Source organism: Parasteatoda tepidariorum, chromosome 4 (genome assembly GCF_982258835.1).
Source record: "Parasteatoda tepidariorum strain Cologne lab strain chromosome 4, Ptep-v5.0, whole genome shotgun sequence".
NCBI lineage: Eukaryota > Metazoa > Arthropoda > Arachnida > Araneae > Theridiidae > Parasteatoda > Parasteatoda tepidariorum.
This window is the reverse complement of record NC_141758.1, coordinates 29,958,472-29,983,555: the sequence shown is the minus strand read 5'-3', so window position 1 is coordinate 29,983,555 and position 25,084 is coordinate 29,958,472. Positions and strand designations below refer to the sequence as shown.

Here is a 25,084-nt window from a genome sequence, read left to right as displayed (position 1 = left end):
CACAGAACTTTCAGACAAACGTAATTATACATTGCTGCGTTTAAAATTAAACCATTTTTTATCGTTTGTTCGGAAAGTAATTTCGTTTTTTGGGGGAAATGTATGACAATTGTCGTATAATGAATAAATATTTTCTGGTCATTCTGGTCCAACACCTTTTGCCATCTTTCTGATAGTAGTATGATTCCACGCTCATAAAATTATTGGTCTTTGCTGGCAAAAAACTGATCTAGGTGATTTTTGACCTCTTCATTTTAAGTAAAGGTTTTTCAGTCCAAAACCTTTTGTAGTGACCGGAACAAATAATAATCCGAAGGTGCCAGATCTGGAGAATATGGTGGATGTGGCAGTGCATCCCATTCAAGCTGTAAAAGCTTTTTGTGAGTGATCAAACTTGTATGAGGTCTCGAATTATCTTGGCGGAACACTTTATCTTTTCTGCTGATTAATTCTGGCCTTTTTTGTTGAGCATTATTCAGTTGTCCAGCTGACGATATGAGACTTCCGAATTAAATGTTATGTTATCCGGTAAAAACTTAAAAAAAAAAACTATTCCTTTAAAATCCCACCAAACAGACATCACCTTTTTTCGGATAATGGCTTTCGAAATACTTTGAGGCGGTTAATCTTTTTTGCTCCATGATATCTTGCGTTTGACATTATTATAGACAATCCATATTTCGTCCCCAGTAATGATGCGCTTCAAAAATTATTCATTTTCGTGACGTTTGAGAAGCGAATCACAGACGTCAACGCGAAGACACAAATTTTTCTCCGTGACATCAAAATTTGTTTATCGAGATTTTGCAAACCCATTCCGGCTCTGGCATACGATCAACACATCTTATTCATACCCATCGGTAAATTTCTTTCTGGCATGGACAGAATTTTTACCTTTTCTATAGTAAAAAAGTAAAATATGACAAAAATGCTGTTTATTGCTCTTTATATTTAAAAGGACACCAACCAAAAGACACTTAGAATTAATTGAAGTTTTTAACACACAAGCCTTTCTATATCAGATCTCAAAACATATAATAATAATGCTGCGTAAGTGTGAAGTTGGGTTCGAAAAAATACAAATCATCGGTTGGAAAAACGAAATTACTTTCCGAACAGCCCGATAATTGTTTTCAAACAACCTCAGATAATATTATTTATTTTTCAACATCTCTCAATTAACAGGAAGCTGTATATTTCATTTTATTTATTTAAAATTACATTCCTTGAAGTGGTTTAATATTATATATACCTTGAAATTCAAATATTTTTTAAACTTATTTACGAAAATAATAATAAATTATAAATATTTATTTAAAGCCTTTTTTTGCATAGATACTACATACCCTCCAACTTATGAGGATTTTGAAAATAATTCTTTCTAGTGGTAGCGAATCAAAGTATAAATTTTTAAAGCAAATGGATCTCTCATAAAACTTTTATCAGAACTTAAGAATCTAGCCATATGGCCTGCACTTTTATAAGTAATAGTGGACAAGTTGCGCTAAATTTAATTTTTTTTAAATATTAAGACATTAATTTTGCTACCGTCAGAAAAGAAGATTTCTGAAACTACGGAAATTCCGTAGCAGTTGGAGGGTATGATACTAGGATCATCAAAGAATTTTATAACTGTGTACAAAATGTTTAGAAAATTTCTCGAGATATTGCGAAAGATGCAAAAAGCATAATCAAAATTAAGAGAGCTGAACTTCTGATCGGTCGGCTGTCCAAACTATTGGAACCATTTCGACAGAATTCGAATTTGTTTGAAATTTTTTTTAAAAAGAATGTGCGGTTATATGAGTGATCTTGTTTCTTAAAATACTGTCTGCTGTACTAATTAACTAATTCAATTAATTAATGCAATTAACTAATGAATGTTAAGTGAGTTTTTATCTTCTAATGATTTTGTTTGAGTTTCTTTTCTAAATTGGTTATTAGTATTTCATGTTTTTTCCTGGACTTCTATACAAAACCATCGGGGTACTGAAGGAGTTAATTTAGGCATTTGCTTCTCCCTCAATTAGAAATGGTTTTGTTTTATGGCTTCCCGGGGCCGGTACCCCCTGAAGACGTTGTCTTCGGTGCTCATATTTTTATTTCCTTCGTTTCATTTATTTACTACATTAAAGACGTCTCTACCCTGCAAAAAATGACCAATAGAAATCAATAAAAAAAAATGTATTGATCTGTACGGGGAAATGGAACACTGATATCAATAGAGTAGATCAGTACAATGGACTGGTCATGATATATTGATATCAGTAGAGTAGGTCAATACAATGTATTGGTCTATATCAGTAGAATGGACTGATATCAGTAGAGTGTACTGGTCTGTACGGGGAAATGGAACATTGATATCAGTAGAGTGTACTGGTCTGTACGGGGAAATGGAACATTGATATCAGTAGAATGGACTGGTCTCTACGGGGAAATGGAACACTGATATCAGTAGAATGGACTGGTCTCTACGGGGAAATGGAACATTGATATCAGTAGAATGAACTGGTCTCTACGGGGAATTGGAACACTGATATCAGTCGAATTTACTGGTCTGTACAAGGAAATGAGACATCATGGTCCCATCAGAAACATGGACTGGTCTAAGTTAGGGAAAACAATATTAATGTAAGCATATTAGATAGGTTTAAACAGGAAAATGCATCATTGTTTATCTTTTTTAATATGCAAGATTTAGCTGAATTGGTCACCTGCTTTGTATGCACCATAGTAAATTTTCTACTAGCTGCAGCCAGCGGAAAATTTAATATAAATTAATAAAATATTACAGGACAGTATAAAAAAAATACTTATCTAAAGCATCTAAAAATGTTTTGAATAAAGTTAAACACTGCTTATGTGGAAGGATAAAAGAATTATATTCTAAAAAAACATACTTCTTTATACCTACACTATGCTAGTTTTAAAGTTAACTTTAATTTCCTTTTCATATTTCCAATTTAATTTTAAATATAATTTATTACTAAATTATATTTTATTGTTTAATATAACTATAAAAAGAAACTTAAAATGTGAGTTCAAGAGGGTACCTTATTGGAAAAAATTCCTGGTATAAAAAAAAATCATGCCGGCGTATGAAATACCGGTTCTGGTATGATACTAGATCGGGAATTATACCAGACCCAGCGTTTCATCCGCCGGTATCATACCGAAGCTGGTGTTTCACAAGTTAGCAGGATACTGGCTCCGGTATAATACCTAAATTGTAGTTTCATTATCTAGTATCATGCTAGAGCCAGCATATACTGGTACTAGTGTACTGTGCTCAGCATACTGGAATAGTGTTTTAAAAACCGGTTTATTCTTAAAACAAGCATAGTGTGTTACTACAGTTTGATACACGAACAGCTCTGAATGGAAAATAAAACATTGATACACAATTGGGTAAATAAGTTAAGTCACCTGATTTATACCGAGAAATAAAACACTGACATCAATTAACACTTTATCAAAAGCTATAGCATTATGTTTATAAAAACAAATTAACTTTTTTTAAGCTTCTTTATAGTTAATTAAATTTTTTTTTAACAATAAATTAAAATGTTAGAAAATTATTGTGAATAATATTGGAATCTACAATACTACACAAAATAATGTTTTGGAGCAACATTATAAAAGTACAAATGGATTCTTCAGATTTTATGAAAATGGAATGGGGATTAGTTGGATGTTACTTTATTGATAGCCAAAAACCTGACTAAAATATAGTCAATTTATTGTCATTTCAAGACCCCCCCCCCTCATTGTGTTTGACATAGCATTTTAAGAGTAAAAAGTTTCAATATTTAAGAAAGAAAAAAATGACAGAACAATCTTAAAGTATACCATAAGCTTTAAATCCTTATACACACAAATGATATACCATTTATTTGATTTTTATCTATGCAAAGCTTGTGCTAAGCATTTGTCATCTTACCATATATATTAAACTTGAAATTTGGCAAAACAAAAATGTTATTTTGGGGAAAGTTTATCCATTCATTGTTCATTTACTCCTCCCAACTGCAAAATGATTCTTAATTTGTAGTTGCATTTTTATAAAATAATTCAATTTATAATAAATATGCATTTTCCTACTGAAAAAATCAATCATAAAAAATTGTTAAGATTTGCCTTTGGCTTAGAATTTTAAAAACTGGCTAATAATTTTAAATCCTTAGCATGGGTTATGTATATATAGATAGTAATATCATAATTAAAGGTCAGTAATTAAAAAGAGCAAGTAAACAAAGAAAACACAACAACAGCAGTAAAATTATAATGGAAAATCATACTTAATACAATGGGAAATTAACCAGTAAGAATAACCTAAACCAAATTTACAAAATTATAGTTTAAAGTTAAATAAAATTAGCATTATTATGAGAAAATAATAAAACATCATAGTAAAAGGTAATAATATACAGATAAATTTGCTATACAGAGTGAAACGACTTTAAGTTCATTTTAAAGGCTCAAGGAAGAGCTGGTAAGACTTGTGTAATGTAGTTATTTATAAAAAAAGTTCACATGTTTCGCACAGAACTTTTAAATTAAAACATATTTCAAGTTTCGAAAAAACCGAATCACAGACTCTTTTTCAATTTTCACTACTTAACACAGTTAAAAAACTTGCTGGAGGAGGTACATTGGCAAAGCATTGCAGAGGAGGCCTAACCAAATCTTTCCTGCAGCATCCACATCAGGCAGATTCTTTATATTTTAGTCTATCATTCTTACAATGGTGGAGAAGATTTGGCTGTAGGGGAGAGTAAAAACAAGTGGAGGAAATTAACAGCAGTATTTGTGAAGTGATCAGCTTCATTATTTCCAGAAATGTCGCAATAGAAAGTTTGCACTGACCACAGTGCTGACGTAAAATATCCTTTGTGGTAGACGGATCATGACGCCAGACTATCCGTGACATGTTTGCGTGGTTTTCTTCTCCATGTAACCCAAATAAGAGTCTTGTCATGCATTCAGTTCGGCTAGAAAATTTTAAACAGAACTTATCAATGTAAAAGTATTTTATTTGAATAAGTTGTTGAAAGTTTTCATCACAATGTACACATTTTATTACATTAGGAATAGGTTTATCCTTAATAACTTTTAAATTTAATATTATTGATAATTTAATATTATTGAACTAATTTAACACGTTGAATGCCATAGGGGTCACCGGTGACTGGCACTGAGTTTGTTTGTAGCGCCACAGGGGTCACCGATGAACGGCGAAGCCTAGATTATTAGAATAAATTTTTAATGCTCCTAATTTTTTTATATTATTATCATTACTAAGATGGTTGGAAGAAATTAATGCAATACATACTGAAAAAAATCATTTTGGCCAGACGGGCAAGCCGTGTAAAATTAGCATGGCATTCAACATGTTAAAGAAAAGAAAAAAAAAGTTGTATCCAGCTAAGATTAAATACATAAGAAAGTGTAAGGATTGTTTTTAACCCATAACAAAAATGAAGTAAACAAAGAAAATTTAAATGCAAATAGAAAAGTAATTATTTATAAAAATAATTACTTATAAAAATAATTATTGTTTATAAAAATATTTAATAATTGAAAATGTTTTTTTGCATTTACTTGAACACAGTCAAGACAGAGTAGCAAAAAAATATCATTTAGTAGTTATACTAATAACATAAATTTAATGTAATTAATAAATTATACTAATAATATAAATTTAGATTACCTAAACATTAAATTGCCTTTCAGAGAGCAAAAAGAAAAAAAAAAAATTTCACTGTATATAAAGTTTTTACACATATCTTTACCTTAAAATCTATATTTATTTTTTGTAAATATTGTTATCAAGCTTTGCTACATATTTTTTGGCTACAGTTCAGGAAAAGCATTAAAATAACAAAAGAATTTGTGATTAACACTTAAAATATAATGCAAAGTTTAAAAATATTATACACAACTAAATAAATAATTAATTTGATACTAACGGTGATATTAATGGGAATTTATGTAAATAACATGTGAACAAAGTGTTTCTATTTAAGTCTGATTAAGAAACCCAGAAAAAAAAAACATTAAAAATACTTTCTTTTCATGGAATCTGTATACGAGTATATCGTAACCCTAGATATGCATGCACATGCAGTAATAATTCAAGAATAATATACATGTATAGATAACTTATAATATCAATAAAACTCAAGCATACGTTTTAATATTTCTGTAACTAACAAAGATGCAAATAAAAATAAGAAATAAAGAAAAAATTACACTTACTAAAATATTTCTCCCCATAATATGCGTCATTCTTTCCATGACGCTCAATTGTAAACATTGAACGTAAGTCGGAGTAATGTGATTGGCTGGAACTTCAGACTGAGAAACGGAATGAACTGGGGAAAAAGTTTAAAAGGAACATTCTCAAAATTGGGAGTGTAGGCAGCTTGATATGATTTAACGAACGATTAAAATACATTTAACGAACGACTAAAAGTCAATTCTCGTATTTTGCATGCTCCCCTTTCGTTTCTGGATTAATAACTCCTTTTTGCTTTTATAGATTCAATTGGATTGAATTAACTATGTTTCTACAAAACAAATTTACTTATTTCATTCAAAAAAGTTTATTTTGTTTTATGATCCAAATTTATTTAAAACAAATTTCAAAAAGGGACTGAAATTTATAAATTTATGATGGCGAGGTTAATGTTTGAAGGTAAAAAGTTTGAGATTTTATATGAATTTTTAATTTATGTAAATGTATTTCTTTTGCTACGAAGTTGTTTGAAACCTAAAATAATTAATTTATTTTGCGAATAGTTCTAGTTTAGTATAAATTCAATAATAATAATAAATCAATAAAAATTAAAAACAACTTATAATAAAATTTAAAGTGGGATTATAATTAATAATATTTTTTTTGTCATCATGACTTTGATTAAAATAAATTTTGCAAATTACAAAATAAATAAGTAAATAAATGATTAACTAATAAAAACAAGTTTTATTATTAAATTACTTTTATTATAAAATTACTTTCATTTGAATGACTTTAAGCAGATTTTAAAGTTATTAAGATGTGTAAAAGTTTTACTCAAAAACTTCCTTTCTTCCAAAATAATAAAATGATTTTAATAATTTTAAATATGTATTCTTTAATTAGTGCACATAGAAAGTGTACGTTCTCACTACCCTTAATATACATGTTAAGAATCCTTATAAAAATCTAAGAAATTAATGACCGGAAATCAGTACATAATCAAGAAAAAAAAATGAAATAATGAAGAATTATTAACAAAGTAATCTAATTTTAAAAGGTCGTAACCTGTTAGATTTCCGGAAAAATATGTATTGTAAGCAAACGTATGTAAAGCAATTCTATAGGCACCTGTTGATGTATTCATGAAAACAAATATAGACTAATAAAATACCTATTGATCAATAATTGCTACGTTTTACTGGTGTCAATAAAAATCTGTAGATATCAGTTCATACATTGATAAAACAAGTAGAATACCTAACTGATCAACATCTATTGATACAAGTACCCTACTGATGTCAGTAGTCATCAGTTGAAGTGTGAAATACTGACAAGTATATACCAATAGAATACCTACTGATCAATATCCATTGATACCAATACACTGCTGATATCAGTTGAAATGTCAATGGGAACAAGTACAGACCAGTAGAATTCTATTGATCAATATCTATTGATACCAGTACACTACTGATATCAGTTGAAATGTCAATAGGAACAAGTACAGACCAATAGAATACCCTACTGTTCAACATCTATTGATGCCAATACACTACTGATATCAGTTGACATCAGTTGAAATATCAATAGAAACAAGTACAGACCAATAGAATTCTATTGATATCAATGAATGTTTTTATTGGTTTCTATTGGTCATTTTTTGTAGGGTAGAGTAACTGAATGATTGTTCATATAGAAATCGCAGGTATTCGTCTCATACAAAAACGCCCCCTATAGTTCGTTGCGATCGCGAATAATTTTTTCACTTCTTTGGAATGAAAAAAAATGATGAGCAAATGACGGTTACAGGCGTCAAGAGTTTTCACTGGAAACTTTTGACGTCATAACGGGAAACTTGTGACGTGATGTCATAATTTTCTCTTCCAAACATACGACTGGCGATCGATTTCCTATGGCAATAACAATTAAAAAAAGTTCACTCGTCAAGATTAAAAAAAAATCGCAAAAAAAAAATTATTCGCTTGTCAAATTAAGCGTGTGTGGCAATCTGTTAATATCAGGAATTCAGCCTTTGTTATTTGTATGGAAAAATATTTCGATATCAATAACAAATTTGCGTATAGCAATAATCTCGCGGAGCAATATAATAGAGAGCAACAACTATCTCGTGGAGCACTATTTCCCGTGAAATCAATTTAATTAAAACAAAATCTTGTAATGTTAAATTCTGTAAATTTGTGTTATTTTAAGCAGTTAAAACATCAGTTTGGCTTCTTTTTAAAATATGGGGCTTTTTCTCCCGTTTTCAAATGTGGTAACACAAATGTCAACTGTCTATATGATTCTGCAAGCGACCAGAAGGAAGCTATCATGGATAAATGGCACAAAATTCCTAAATTTTAGCTTGAAAGTTTGGGTAAGTCAATGAAAAATCGAGTCAGGAAAAATTATGAATCAACATCCTTTTAATTTTGCAAAAAAGTTCTTTTTAAATAGTATTCTTATAATTTTGCAACAAATATGTAAGCGTGGAAATTTTGATACTGTTGACAAAATGTTTATATTTGAATAAACCTCCTCAAATTATATGCTTCTTTTTTTCATTTATTTTCAGTAACTTAATTTAATTATGGAAAATTTATGTTAGTTATAATTCATTATAAGTTAGTTATAATAATTATAACACTGCTTGCATATTTTGCCTTAAAAAGAAAATTATAATTAAAATTGTAAATATTAAATTCATTTACTTAAATGTAATTAGTTAATAAGACATTTACAAAATGTTATTTTACTGACTTTACTACAACAGATTCTACTCGTGTATTTGTATTTATTCTATTACTTTGGAAAAATATTAGAGAGAGCAATTACGAAAATAGCATATTTTTAGGTATATTTGTTTAGCAAAGAGACCCTAATGAATAGTTAAAAGAGGAACTTTGTCAGAGATTTGAAGAGCTTTAACAATATTTTAGAATTTCATTTAAACTAGTAAACAAGTTCCGATACAATGCCATAACACTCTACCCTTTAATGATGTAGAATTCCTCTTGGACGAAATGCAGCTCATTAGGGGTTTTGCGGAATTTCATCGGATTCACGTGGTACAAGCCAGAGAATGTTATCAATGTCGTAGATTGTAGATTTATTGAAACACTAACTGTTTTCGAGAAAGTAGGCCGGGACTTCCATCCAATTTACTGGTTATTCCCAGGGGGAAAAAGACACACGCGTCTTTTAGAAAGACTTATATTCCTTGGAAAATCCATCTTTGGCGAAGAATTTTGTGAAAGATACTGCCAAAGTGAAAATATACTTTAATGAGAAAATGTCACCATAAAATGGACGACGGATTCCTGGACATTAAACAATTACAGTTGTTTTGGAGCTTCTGATGAAAACTATTTTTCTTTGCAGTTTAATATTTCCAGATTTATTTCAATATCTGTGCTGAGCTGGAACAGTTTAACCCTTAACTATTAACAAACCATCTGCCGGTCACGGGCAAAAATGTTAAGTAGTGGCCTCTCTAAGTTGACTCCTAATACTTTATTTTATAATTTTATAACTAGCGTTGAACAGCACACTCAATTATGAGTTTACAACTATTAATATTCAACTCTGTAGTCCTGTAATTTTGAACCCAATTTAGAAGACAAGAGAACTCTTGGATTTAGCATTAGGACAAACTATCTTTCGTGGAGGACTTTTTGATGGAACTAACCAGCATTCGCGTTGCGTGGATTTGAAAATCATGAAAACCACGGTTAGCCCGATGTCAAAGGGATGGCATGATTCATCTACCACTGAGCACATTTACATCAGCACAGTGGCTTGCTCAAGCCGGGAGCAGAATTCGTATCTACCAGGGAATACTGGGATTCGAAATTTGGTTATTGCATTGGGAGGTGAACGCTCTATCCTCTGAACCATCCTACTCAAAATAAAAATTCGCTCCTACTAGCGATAATTTTCAATAGCTAATATCTGAATCATTTTTCTTAAAAATTACGCTCAACTCCGGTCTTTCGTCTCGATTAAAACGGAAAGAATAACCACAAAACCAAAAAACATTTTTTGTTTTGGTGCATTGAAGCTAACATAGTATACAAAATATAAAATAACGGTTAAAATAAACATTTTTTAAAAATATCCTCAGCAATAAAAAGCCAACCTAAATATTAAGTCAAGTTAATGCATACCTGCCAACTTTTAATCCCTTCCATTATCATTTTTCCCAGTTTATTAAAATGGAATTAAAACTTCAACTTTAAGCAAGCAAATACGTTGTATTTGAGAAAACTTAAGTTGACAACCATGATAGTAACGCATATTAACATATGTGCTTAATTTTTCTAAGAATAGTGGTGATTAAAATCATTAAAAAATTAAGTTTATAAAAATTTTTTTTTATATATTTACTACCACTTTAAATATGAAAATAAAATCTTCCGGAAAATCCGGAAGAGTTGGCAGGTATGTTAATGTGTTTAGACTTTTTTAATGTCTTTGTATTCCACTCAGAACATAAGTAATTTTTGGAAAATAAAAGATTTTGTCATACATTTTTTTAAATGTTTTTAAAAGTTTATTGTAAAATGATTCTGATCAACACAATACATTGATTACACAGAAAGAAATAAAGAATTATGTTATGGCCAGGAAGAAAATTTCGAATATTTCAGAGGTTGTTCAACCATGAGAGTTTCCACTTCTTCAATGATAAGTAGACCTATGCTCAAGCCTGCCAACTATCTCGCGTTTGACAAATTATTGTATACAGTAGCAGACATTTGAAAACCAAAGCTGTCAGACTATAAAAGCCTTACCATGAGAGAGCTGGAACAAAGTGGCTTATGAAATCTAAATTCATTTATATGTAATGGTGTGAGAAATACGTTTAAAAGAATAAAAAATAATACATAAAAGATTAAACTTAGCTACCACTAGAATAAATTTTCACAAAAAGTAGAGAAAGATGGCAGCTCTCTGTACCATAAAAATACAATCAGATTTGTACTAAATATAGTACATATATTATTCTCATTACCTCTAAACTTCTTATTGACTCAGGGATCTTCCCCCGTATTCCTTCCCCCCTCTCTAGCTGAAAGCCAATAGTCACAGTCGCCCAAGGGCTAAACTTATTAGATGAAAAAGTGAGTTGCCTGCTTCGCGGGCAGGTACTTTGAATAACTTTATATCAAGTCAAGTCAAAAGTATTATAAAAATATCTGAGGGAGGTCTGAATGACCTGACATTACTTAATAGTTTTAGAAAATTTTGTATTGTTAAGTATACTAATTTTTACATCATCATAGACTTCAACTGCGACTGATTCTTTGTAGAAGACAAATTATTTGTTTCAGCGGTAATCAATTAAAGCAGAATTTTTGAAGCAAATTATTTTTAAAAAAAAACTTAAAATTTTATGCATTCGTCTGTACTATTTTATATGTATCTGTTAAAATTACTAGTTTGTACAAAAATCTTTTAATTCTAATTTTAAAAAACTAAATACATAAGCCTTGCTATCATAAGGAAAAATAGTTTTCCTACACTACGGAGAACCGTAGCTGTTGAAATCTTAGCATCATTTTAAAAAAATAATTCCAAATGGTAAATTGCAAAAGTTTAACGAAATCGGATGAATGGTTTCTGAGTTATATGATTAGTGAATAAAATCGTCGTAAATTCAAAAAATACAAATAATTATCTCGCCTATACATTTCAATTTTTAAGAACTAGTCAATTTTATTTAAGTTGTGTGCTGTATTACATTACTTAAAATGATTTTGTTACTTAAAATATTGTCTACTGTCATTTAATTTAATTTAATATTGTCATTTAATTAACGCAAATTTAAGTTTTGGCTATTGAATCATTAAGATTGGATCAGTTATTATTTCAAATTTACTATTGAAAGTGGATTTAAATATGAGCAAGTTGTTATGTAAGTCATAGTGTTATAGAATAATTAAAGAGATAATAAATAAATACTATTTCTACCACTTTTTACATTTTAGTCGCATGTGGCGTTGTTTCTGGTTAGCCATTGTAACGAACACGACTTCTGTGTGAGAAATGGTTCCCATGAATTAATAATATTTGTTTGAAATGTTAAAAATTCATATCGATTATTTTTTCCATTACAAACAAATGTAACGTAATCGTATCATAAACGTAAATGCATTATCTCCTTCTGACAAACACTTTTAACGTAGTAGAGGGGTAAGAACTCTTAGTAGTCACTGAAATTAAATTTAAAAAAAAACGGCATAGAAATATATTATTAAATTGCATAAAAACTGTAGCTTGTAGAATGAAGCCGATATCAAATTTAAAAACAGCGACGAAAAACTATCCATAATAACATTCAAAAACCTAATGCATTAGAAAATATTTAAAAAAAAATTCTGCAATTCATTTTATCGTGAATAAAGGCTTCTTTTGCTTAATTGAAAATGATTTTCCCGCACAGAACTTTCAGACAGACATAATTATATAATGCTTTTTTTGTAATTTAAAACCCCAATTGACACGGCAAAGAAAAAATCTCTTTTTAAAAGATAGAATTAAAAACTTTTTTCTAATCCCGAATAGAAAAAGCATTGTTGTTTTTATAATTTAGCCAATTTTTAATTGTTGAGAAACCTATTCAAGAGCGACGCAAGAACAAAAAAAATTTCAGTATATACTTATAAACATTTTTTCTGAACTCTCAAGGAGTCCTTTTTAATATTCATTTCTATCACTACTCAAAGAATAATTAACTTATTTGAAGCATATCAATAAAATTAACGTTATGCCTGAATTTCTTTTTCACAGTATCCACCAGCCAAATTTATTGCTAGTAGATACACTTATTAAACTGCGAGAAACCATTAGATTGCTGATAAATCCGCACAAATTTAAATTTCTTATTAAAAATATTCTATTTTCTCAAACGGTAGTTTCAAAAGTTTGGACAACCTTAATGAATGTTATTTATTTTTCAACATCTCTCAAGTAAAAGGAAACTGAATATTTTATTTCATTTATTTAAAAAATTCATTCCTTAAAATGATTTAATAATTATATGTCTCAAAATTCAAATATTTTTAAAACGTATTCGCTAAAATATTAATAAATAATTATTTAGAGCTATTTTTTGTATAGATAGTTGAATTAAAGAATTTTATAACTGTGTACAAAATGTTTCGATGAGCTTGAAAATTCCTCGAGATATTGCGAAAGAAGCAAAAAGTATAATCAAATCTAAGAGAACTAAGCTTTTGATAGATCACCTGTCCAAACTATTGGAGCCATTTCGACAGAACTCGAATTGAAGAAAAATTAAGAAAATCAGCGGTCATAAGAGTGATTTTGTTTAGTAAAATACTGTCTTTTGCCCTCATTAACTAGTGCAAATAATTAATGCAATTAACTAATGAATATTTAAGTTTCGGCACTTGAATCATTAAAATCTGTTCTTAGGCCTAATTCCGATCATACGTTCATATACTATTCAGAGTTTCTATTTGATTGCAACGAAAATTAGATATGAACAAAATATAGTTAAAAGCAAACACTTTACTCAATAAATGCTATTTATTGCGTTATAAATCTATTATCTAGTAATAAATCATTATTTGTAACTAGATTTGATTTGATTTTTCTTAAAAAGTATGCATATCCAGGTTTGCCGCGGGTGACAAAAATTGCAAAAAAAGTGATTATTAAAATTTAGAATTTTAATAAGAGATAATAAAACACGCATATTTTCATACCTAATTTTTTTGATTATTAGCAATGCTAACTTGCTACACTTTGTAAAAATAAAATTATAGTAATATCGAAATTAAAGTTATTTTTAGCTTAGTTTTTTTTTTATAGTTTGTAATTTGAAATATTAGAAATATCATATTATTATTGTTATCACGTATCATATTATTATAACAACATTATTATTGTTATCACGTGGTGACACTTTTGAAAAACGAGGGTAAATATTCTAATTCCACATGTTTCAGTATTCAAATCACTACCAATTTATTAGAATTTGGCAAACAACGGAGCAGTTGATATTTCTTGTTTACTATTGAAACTGGATTCTGAGAGTGATTTTCCTTTAAATAAGAACAAGTTAATATGTAAGTCATAGTGTTATTGAATAATTAAAGAGATAATAAATTATAAAATTTCTACCACTTTTTACATTTTATTCGCATGTGGCGTTGTTTCAGGATATATTGTGTAAGGAACACGACTTCTGTGTGAGAAATGGTTCCCATGAACAAATAATATTTGTTTGCAATGTTAAAAATTCATATCGATTATATTTTTCCATTACAACAAACAACGGTAAACAGACATAACGTGATTGTATTATATCCTCCTTTCAACCAGTTTCTACGTAGTAGAGAGGTGGGAACTCTTAATAGTCACGCAAATTAATTTTAAAAAAATTCTGCATAGAAATACAATTATTAAATTGCTTAAAAACTGTAGCTTGTGGAATGAAACCGATATCGAATTTAAAAGCAGCGACGAATAAATATCTATAATTACGTTCAAAAGCCTAGTGCATTAGAAAATATAAGATAAAAATTGTGCAATTCATTATAACGTAAAAAATACTTGTTTTGTATATTTGAAAATGATACTTGTTTTTTCACGCACAGAACTTTCAGGCAGACGTAATTATATATTGTTGTGTTTATAGTTGAGCCACTTTTTAATCGTTGAGAAAATCGTTTAATTCAAGAAAAGAAAAAATTATAGATCTAAAAGAAGAATACTTATAAACTTTCTTTTGATCTCGCAACGAGTCCTTTTTATTGTTCATTACTATCACAAGAAAAAATAACTTTAATGAAGTACAGCAGCAAAAGTGACAACATTTTTCTCTTCTTAGTTATCCACCAGCCAAATTTATTGCTTGAAGATATTTTTAATAGGAATTCAGATTGGAATTTAGATGTGATACAACATTAATTTAAAATATTTTATTAAATATAATCTGTTTCCTGAAATGGTAGTTTCAATTTCGAAGCATTTAATTTTTGATGTTAGTCAGGAATTTCAGATAATTTGGAATGAAGTCAAAACTGGTAGTTGATTATTGGCAACTATTATTGAAGATTGGAGATACAGTTATCAATTAAGGTTAGGTTTTTAAGTTTATTAGTGTTATTAATTCGTTCGTATCTTTGCAATATACTATAGTACAATCGCCAATCTGTTTTTAAAATTTTCCTTTTTTATTTTGTGAAGCAGGCGCCGGTTGTGAATAAAACTGGATGATGATCAGATAACAGTTCGTTAAGTACACAGACAGCTATTGGAATATCAGTATTTGAAATATCAAAGTCAGAAATAGCAGAGTCTATGGTATTTATTTTCCGTGAAATGAATTGGTTCAGAAGGTACCATACCCTCCAACTGCTACGGAATTTCCGTAGTTTCAGAAATCTTCTTTTCAGACGGTAGCAAAATTAATGTCTTAATATTTAAAAAAAATTAATTTTAGCGTAACTTGTCCACTATTACTTATAAAAGTGCAGGCCATATGGTTAGATTCTTAAGTTCTGATAAAAGTTTTATGAGAGATCCATTTGCTTTAAAAATTTCTACTTTGGTTCGCTACCACTAGAAAGAATTATTTTCAAAATCCTCATAAGTTGGAGGGTATGAGGTACTATTACATTAAGGGATAAATGAGCTATTTGGTTTTTTTAATTGTGCAATTCATTATAGCATTAATAATAGCCTCTTTCATATATTAGAAAATGATACGTGTTTTTTCACGCCGAAAACTTTCAGACAGACGAGATTATATATAGTTGTGCTTAAAATTAAGCCTCTTTTTAATTGTTGAGAAGCCTATTGAAGAGCGATTCAAGACCAGAAACAAATTTCAGATCTAAAAGAAGAATGCTTATCTACCCTTCTTCTGAACTCACAAAACGTCATTTTAACTCACAAAAGTCCCATCAATGAAATAGACTACATTCATGAACTTTTCTCTTTTCTTTCTCAGTATCCACCAGCCAAATGTATTGCTAGATGATACCTTCAGTAAGCAATGACACTACTTCAATATCGCTAAGAATATCGAAAATTTAAAAACTTTATTAAATATATTCTATATTTTAAAACGGTAGTGTCAAACGTTTGAACAACCTCAGAGAATATTATTTATTTCGCAATATCTCTCAAGTAAAAGGGACCTGTATATTTTATTTTATTTATTTAAAATTACTTTCCTTAAAATGATTTAATAATTTATTTGCCTTAACACCAGGAAAACGTATTGCTATTAGATACGTTCATCAATTAATTGAATTAAAACTAGTTGAATTAAAACTAGCGAGCAGGGGACGCAGCCCACTAGAATTATTTATTTCTCACCATCTCTCAAGTAGAAGAAACCTGTATATATTTATTTATTTTATTTTTTTATTTATTTTTTTTTTAAATCACTTTCCTTAAAACGATTCAATAATTTATATACCATAAAATTCAAATATGTTTAAAACGTATTCACAAAAATAGTAATAAATAATAAATAATTATTTAAAGCTATTTTTGCTCAGATATTTGGATAATAGAATTTTATAACTGTGTAGAAAAAGTTTCGATGAGTTTGAAAATTCCTCGAGATATTGCGAAACACGCCAAAAGTAAAATCAAAATTGAGAGATCTAATTTTTTGATCGCTCGCAGGTCTGAACTATTGGAACCATTTCGACAGAATTCAAATTTGTCGGGAAGGAAAATTATTAAAAAAATGTGTGGTTATATGAGTAATATTGTTTCTTAAAATACTGTCTGTAGCACTAATTAACTAGAGCAATTAATTAATGCAATTAACAAATGAATGTTTCAGTTTCGCCCTTTGAATCTTTAAAATCTGTTCTTAGGCCTAATTCCGATCATATGCTATTCGGAGTTTTTATTTTTTTGCAACGACAACGAGATACAAGCAAGATATAGTTCAAACTAAACATTTTATTTAGTAAATGCTAATTATAAGCTTGCAATAAATTATTATATGTTACTAGATTTAATTTTTTTTATATATAAAATTATGCATATCTAGGTTTGCCAAGGGTGAGTAAAATTGCAAAAAGTGGTCACGATTAAAATTTAAAATTTTAATAAAAGATATTAAAATTTGATTACTTTTGATTACTTTACATACTTTTTTAGATTATTAGTATTGCTAACTTGCTAAACTTTGTAAAAAAATATTTTGATAAAAATTGAAATTAAAACTATTTTTAGTTTAAATTTTTTTTTTGTGATATATGACTTATTGTAAATATCATAAGACGTGCAACATTATTATTATCTCGTGGTGATGCTTTTAATGAGCGAGCGTAATTTTTCAAATTCCGCATGTTTCGCTCTTCAATTCGCTACCAATTTATTAGAATTTGGCAGAAAGCGGAGCAGTTAATATTTCTTGCTTACTTTTGAAAGTGGATTCCGAAAATGATTTTCCTTTTAATATGAACAAGTTGATATGTAAGTTATAAGTATTGAAAGAACTAGGCAATAAATAAATAAAACTTCTACCCCTTTTTACATTTTTTGCGTCCTGTGGTGACCTGCATATGTTGCGTAAGGAACACGACTTTATGTTAAATGTTCCTATGAATTATATAATAATATTTGTTCGTAATGGCAAAAAATGATCTCATTCTAAACTAAAATGTATTATTTTTTTCATCTTACCACTTACTACTATGCAGAAAAAAAGAACTTTTAATATTCATTCAAATTAAATTTCAAAAAATCCTGGTTGAATATTTATTATTAATTTGCATAAAAACTGTTTGCTTGTAGAGTGATACCAATTGCGGATCTGATATCAGCGAAACAAAAATATCCAAAAATTTCGTTCTGAAAACTAATACATTAGAAAATAAAAATTTTTTAAATTCATTATGGCGTGAGTAGAGGCACCTGTTGCATGTTTGAAAATGGTTTGGGTTTCTTCGTGAACAGAACTTTCAGACAGACCTAATTATAAATAGTGGTGATTATATTTTAATCACTTTTTAATTGTTGGGAAACATGTTCAAGAGCTATACGAGAACAGAAGACATTTACAGATCTAAAAGAACACTTTTCAAAATTTTTTTCTGAAACCACAAAAAGTCTTTTTCAGCTCTAATTACTAGCATAATTTAAAAAAAACCTTTCCTATTAAAAAGAGACTAAATTCAATAATATTTATTTATTCTTTTTTATCACCCACCAGCCAAATTTATAGCAGGCTGATTGTTTAAATTTTATTTTTAAATTAATTTAAATTTCAATCATTAGCTACGTTTAAAACTTTTATAAAATATATTTTATTTTTTGAAACGGTAGTTTGTAAAATCTGAAATATTTCATGATGAATATTATTCATATGTCCACTTGTGTCACTTAAAGGGAAGCTGTATAGCTGTAATCAATGAGGTTGATGCTCTACAGAAAGTGCGAAATTTATCATAAATTTCGCATTATTATAAAATTGAAGGACATAATATACACTAGAAGTGCCATACATTAGATGTGAATGACATAAATTATGCCCTTCACTTCAGTTGATTCTTTTTTTTTTTTTAAATCCAGCAAATCCTTCCAATTAACATTTTGAAAGGTTTAAAATGTCTAGGTCACAAACTTTGTGTCCGGCAGCTCACTTTGAGGGTCTATGATTAAATTGTCACAGCTGTCCACTATCCCATTTAAATTAAATGGCATAATAAAAATATCACAAATAATTTTATAAATAGTGTACGAAAAAAGGGCTGCCATTTTTTGTTTAGATCATTTGAAATGTATACTATATATTTTCAAACTGACGCGCTGTTTAATTTAAAGTAAAAGCAGGAATGCCACGGGTGACAAAAAATTTAAAAACTGGTAATTTATAAATTGCAATATGAATTAAAAGTGATTAAAATTAACAAATCTTTTCACTAATTTTTTCAGTTTGCTGTTGCATGGGAATTCAAGGACTTCACGAATCAAAAGGAGCTGGATACTTGAGTTTTGTGGCATCAGCCAGATTAACTGTAACTGTGTGTTAACTGTTTAGTTTCAGTTTACATTTATGTTTAGTTTCAGTTTGTGTATCTCGTTAAGTTGTTATTAAATGTGTTTGCGAGATGCTAGATCCTGCTCGTTTATTTAATATGTACTGAAATAATACATAACAACATATGGTGGCAGCGGTAAAAGAAAACAAATTAACGCAGTAAGTTTTGACTCTCCTTCGATATTCCAAAATTGCATCATGACATCAGCTCCTGCATATCACATAACGCCGCCAGAATCATTTCCTTTTTCGATTCCCTCGGAATGGCCTAAATGGAAACAAAGATTTTTACGTTTCCGAACTGCTTCTGGACTAATAACAAAAACAGATGAGGAACAAGTGGATGCTCTCATATACGTCATGGGTGATAAAGCCGAGGACATATTTCTTTCGCTCAGTATATCGGAAGAGGATAAAAAGAAATTCCAGGAGGTTTTGAATAGTTTCGACACTCACTTTGTTGTTAAACGAAACATAATATTCGAACGAGCTCAGTTCAATCGGCGAATTCAAAAAGAAGGTGAGTCTGTCAACGATTTTATTACTGCTTTATATGCTCTTGCTGACAAGTGTGAATATGGTAATTTACATGACGAATTGCTTCGTGACCGTATAGTTGTTGGTATTAAAGATCAAACTTTAAGCGAAAAATTACAACTTGATTCTGAACTTACCCTGCAAACTGCAATGGACAAAGTACGTCTTTCGGAATCAGTTAAGAAACAACAATCACTACTAGTTGAAAATTCTACAGTTAATGCTATTAGTCAAAAGAAGAAATATAATAAAACAACTAATGCAGACAAAAGTAATTTTCAAGATTCGAAAAGTAAATATCAAGATTCGAAAACTAATTATCAGCGAAAAAATTGCAAATGGTGCGGTAAACAGCCACATGAAAAAAGAAACTGCCCAGCAAAGGACTCAAATTGCAGAAAATGCAAGAAAAGAGGACATTGGGATAATGTTTGTTTATCTACTATTAAAAGAGTCAATGAACTTTGTGATGCTGGTTTTGTAGGACTAGTGGGAAGTACACAAAACACAGATGAGTGGGTTGTTTCTGTTAAAATACTAGGAAAATGCATCCAATTTAAAATTGATAGTGGTGCAGACTATTCTGTTATTCCAAGAAGTATTGCCTCCACAGTACTCAAACATGCAGAACTAAAAAGTACAGATAAAGTGATTTTTGGCCCCGATAAAACACCCTTGAAGTTAATGGGAAAACTGCTTGAAAATGTTGAATATAATGGAAAAAAGTGCTTAGAAGAAATTTATGTTATAGAAGGACTCCAAACATGTTTATTAGGAAAACCTGCCATAAAATTTTTTGGTCTTGGTCCCAATATCCAATCTCAATCTGTGCTCAACATTACAAGTTTTAATCCTTTTCATGAATTTCCTTCGTTATTTCAAGGACTTGGCTTACTGAAAGGAAGTTACCATGTTGAACTAAATAGTGATGTTAAACCATATGCCCTAACTTCTCCACGCCGAATTCCAATACCACTTCTGGAGAAAACTAAACTAGAAATACAGAGAATGCAAGAATTAAATGTTATTCAGAAGGTAGAAAAACCTACTGATTAGTGTTCTCCTGCAGTGGTAGTACGAAAAAAAGATGGAAGTGTGCGAATATGTGTTGACTTAACGACACTCAACAGAAGCATCAAAAGAGAATGGCACCCATTGCCAACAACAGAATACAATTTATCACTTTTGGCTGGGGCGAAAATCTTTTCGAAATTAGATGCAAACTCTGGGTTTTGGCAAATTCCTCTTGATGAAGAATCTTCATATCTCACAACATTCATCACACCCTTTGGCAGATTTCGTTTCTTACGTCTACCATTCGGAATATCATCTGCTCCAGAACATTTTCAACGTAGAATGTCACAAGCTTTAGAAGGTCTTCCTGGTATTATATGTCACATGGATGATATACTCGTCTGGGGTTCAAATCAAAAAGAGCATGATGAACGTCTAACATCTACTTTAATCCGTCTGAAAGAAACAGGAATCACTCTTAATAAACAAAAATGCTGTTTCTCTGTTAAATCTATAAAATATCTAGGTCATGTCATTGATGACTCAGGAATACACCCAGACCAGGACAAAGTAAAAGCCATACAAAATTTCAGAAGCCCAACAAACAAAACTGAACTGAAACAGCTACTTGGAATGGCAAATTATTTAGCAAGATTTATTCCACGATTTTCAGATATTATGGCGCCTTTGATTTCTATGTTATCCACAAAGAATAAATTTGTTTGGAACTCTCCTCAGGAAACCGCACTAAAAAAGTCAAAAGACATTTTGTTATCTGAACCTATACTTACCATCTATGACCCAAACAAACAATCAGTTGTTACAGCCGATGCTTTTTCTTATGGATTAGGAGCCACACTGTGTCAGAAGCATGATTCTACAATCAAGGTGGTAGCTTATGCATCCAGAACTCTAACTCCTACTGAACAACGTTACGTTCAGATAGAAAAAGAAGCCCTTGCACTTACATGGGCATGCGAAAAATTTTCCAATTATCTAATGGGTACCAAGTTTCTTTTGGAGACAGATCCTCTTGTCCCAATACTTACTAGAAAATCTTTGGATGATTTAACACCTCGCCTACAACGTCTCAAAATGAGGCTCATGAGATATTCTTTTGATGTTTTCCACATTCCTGGGAAAACTCTTTGCGTAGCAGATGCACTATCTAGAGCACCACATCAACAAGAAACTCCAAATCAGGAATTGGAAGAGGAAGTTGAAGCTTTTATCAATCAAGTTTTAGAATCTGTTCCGATGTCTTCAGAGAGACTTTCATAGATAAAACTAGAACCAGAGTCTGACTCAACATGTAATATGTTGATCAATTACGCTTCTCAAGGTTGGCCGGAGAAAAACCAGATAGTACCATCCTGTTTACCCTTTTGGCCTCTAAGATATGAAATCTCCATACAGAATGGCTTGTTAATGAGAGGAAACCGAATAATCGTGCCAAATAGGCTACGACAAGAAATATTGAGCAAAATCCATGAAGGACACATGGGAATTAATAAATGTCGAGCTTTAGCGAATTCAGCAGTATACTGGCCTGGCATCAGTAAACAAATAGAGGTATTAGTTCGGGACTGTCCTTCATGTATACAGGAAGCTAAAAACTGTTCTGAACCTTTGAAACCAACTAGTTTTCCTCAGAGACCATGGGAAATTGTAGCTATGGACTTATTTAAACTCCATGCAGAATGGTATTTATTAGTTACAGATTTTTACTCACGTTATCCAGAAGTGGCAAAACTGGATAGTTTAACATCAAAAGAAGTAATTTTACACTGCAAATCAATTTTTGCCAGACATGGAATTCCAAATGTTGTAAGATCAGATAATGGACCACAGTTTGAAGTTACTAGAACAGCTGAGTTTCAAAACTTTGCAAAAGTATACGGTTTTAAGCACATTACTTCAAGTCCAAGATATCCTCAAAGCAACGGTTTTGTTGAAGCAGCAGTGAAGATAATTAAATTAAGATTCAAAAAGTCTAAAGATCCTTACTTGGCTTTATTGAGTTATCGGACAACACCTTTAAAGAACGGCTACAGTCCTGCTGAATTGTTGATGGGGCGTCGACTACAGTCAACCTTACCTTTAGCAATTTCACTACTTCAACCAAAGCTAATAGAGAAGGAGATATTGGAAGAAAAAGAAGAGAAAAGAATAGAAAGACAGAAAAAGGATTATGATCGGAGGCACAATGCTCATGAATTGAAACCAATACATCCGGGTGACAAGATATGGATAACTGATAGGAAGGCTGTTGGAACTGTACAGAGAAAAGCTGAATCACCAAGGTCATACTTTGTTAAAGAAGGCAAACAAGTGCTTCGACGGAATAGGAAACATTTGATTCCAGGATCTAAACTACAGATTCCACCGCTAAACGATGATTTAGAGGAAGCTCTTTCAGAAAGAGATAACAGAAGGAGCTTACCAGAAATAACGGATCCAGATCCTACAATGTTAACTCAGAAGAAGGATGTATCTTCAAAAACTGTTGTGACTCGCTCTGGAAGAATTGTGAAAACTCCGAATAGACTAAATCTTTAAAGGGGGGAGATGTGGCATCAGCCAGATTAACTGTAACTGTGTGTTAACTGTTTAGTTTTAGTTTCAGTTTACATTTATGTTTAGTTTCAGTTTGTGTTTGTGTATCTCGTTAAGTTGTTATTAAATGTGTTTGCGAGATGCTAGATCCTGCTCGTTTATTTAATATGTACTGAAATAATACATAACAACACAAGTTTAACATGGCTCTAGTCAATTTACGCCTGCCTTGAATTCCTATTCATTTTGCTCATAACTTACCCCAACTTACTTCGGACATTACATAATTATTTTCGAGTGGTAGTCTTTTATTGTATAATTCATTGTTTAGTAAAGTCGATAGTATTTATACTCACCGCTAATTCTCACGCTTAAGTCATATGCTACTCGTAAACTGTAATGTTTAGTGAGAATTGTTTTGTTTTTCTCTCACGGTTTAATATTTAATTCCCAAAAGACGATTCAGGGGAACGATGTAGTCTATTTCAGTATTAGTTATTGATTTTAATTATTTGCGAAATTGTACTTCCTTGTACTATCTCATTCATATCAGCTATTTGTAAATATAAAATATTACACACATAATATGGAATTTTCATTTTCTTCGTATATAATTTACATTATTGTACTTTCGACTCAGACTTAAATTCAGTCGTTTCCTATGGCAAAAAAACTAAGTTGAAGAGGCAGGTGCCGTATGGCAGACACCTCGAAATTTACTTTTACATTAAAGCATTATAACGGTAATGTCGTATAAAGGTATTTAAAAAGTTAACAAAATTAACCGGAAATTTGAGTTCTCTACCGTTTTTAATAATATTTAATAGAACCTGGAGCAGTTGGCTTCCCTGCGTAATGGTCAGTAAAAAATACATAAATTATGTAAAATTTAAAAATATTTTGTATAGAAAAGGAGAGGATATCGCTTTGATTAGTCTTTAAGTCGGGATGTACTAATGTACTAATAAATTTGAAGTTTTGTTTAAGACATATTGCTGAAACTGTGCACCGCAATTGGTCTAATATTTTTTTTTTCATCTCCAGAGTTTTGGGACTGAAAAATATTTTTAATGTTTGTTTAATTGCACTTAAGAATTTCTCCAAAAATTTGGCGATGCGCTTATCGAATCTTTCTATTTTAATATTTTTACGGAGATCTTTGTTTCGTATTAACCATCTTGCATTAGTTATTTTACTCAGAGTTTAATTTTGAAAAGTGACAAGTTTTTTCATTTCCGTTTTTGAAAAGTGACGCCATGCTAATGACGCAAATGTGATCTAATCATCGAAACATAATTGGTCTAAATATTGGTGTAATCATCGAAACATAAATTAGTCATTTTAATTTGATATCTAATTTGAATTTGGATGTGATAAGAGTTAGAAGTTTATTTATTGCAGCTATTGATTTACCTTTGATATTTTTTTACATCATTATTCCAAGTGAAATTTTTAATTTTTTAACTTTTTCTTTTGCCAAAATAAGTCAACCTTTCACTATTGGAATAAGATCATTGAAGAGAGTTAGTTGTTGACGATTTCTTATTTTTCCTAATGATGAGCTTATTAAAATTTTTAAACATGGGTGTTTATTTTCCAGTGGAGTCATGAATTTTCTGTTTCAAAATTGTCGAATTCAGGTTTTTGGATTTGAGTACCAAATCAGTGTCATCGGCTTCAACGGCAGTGAGGCT

General features: G+C 30.2%; 1 protein-coding gene and 1 long non-coding RNA gene across 2 annotated transcripts; one reads left to right on the top strand and one right to left on the bottom strand.

The window, feature by feature from the left end:
• Positions 1-4,267: 4,267 nt before the first annotated feature.
• Positions 4,268-6,425, bottom strand: LOC147810850 (uncharacterized). The gene is made up of 2 exons (XR_015432989.1): positions 6,259-6,425; positions 4,268-4,991 (listed from the first exon to the last, which is right to left on the bottom strand). It is a non-coding gene; the product is annotated as an uncharacterized LOC147810850 (long non-coding RNA).
• A 13,056-nt stretch (positions 6,426-19,481) lies between these two features.
• On the top strand, positions 19,482-20,876 carry LOC147810849 (uncharacterized). The gene is made up of 2 exons (XM_087162118.1): positions 19,482-19,979; positions 20,175-20,876. The coding sequence occupies exons 1-2, from the start codon at positions 19,482-19,484 to the stop codon at positions 20,874-20,876; spliced, it is 1,200 nt and encodes a 399-aa protein (XP_087018244.1).
• Positions 20,877-25,084: the final 4,208 nt, after the last annotated feature.

Excerpts from the sequence above, each read along its gene's own strand:
- LOC147810849 (XM_087162118.1), top strand. The coding sequence starts at position 19,482 with ATGACATCAGCTCCTGCATATCACATAACGCCGCCAGAATCATTTCCT. Across the intron at positions 19,980-20,174 it reads TGCAAACTGCAATGGACAAA|CCACATGAAAAAAGAAACTG; the intron begins GTACGTCTTTCG and ends TGCGGTAAACAG.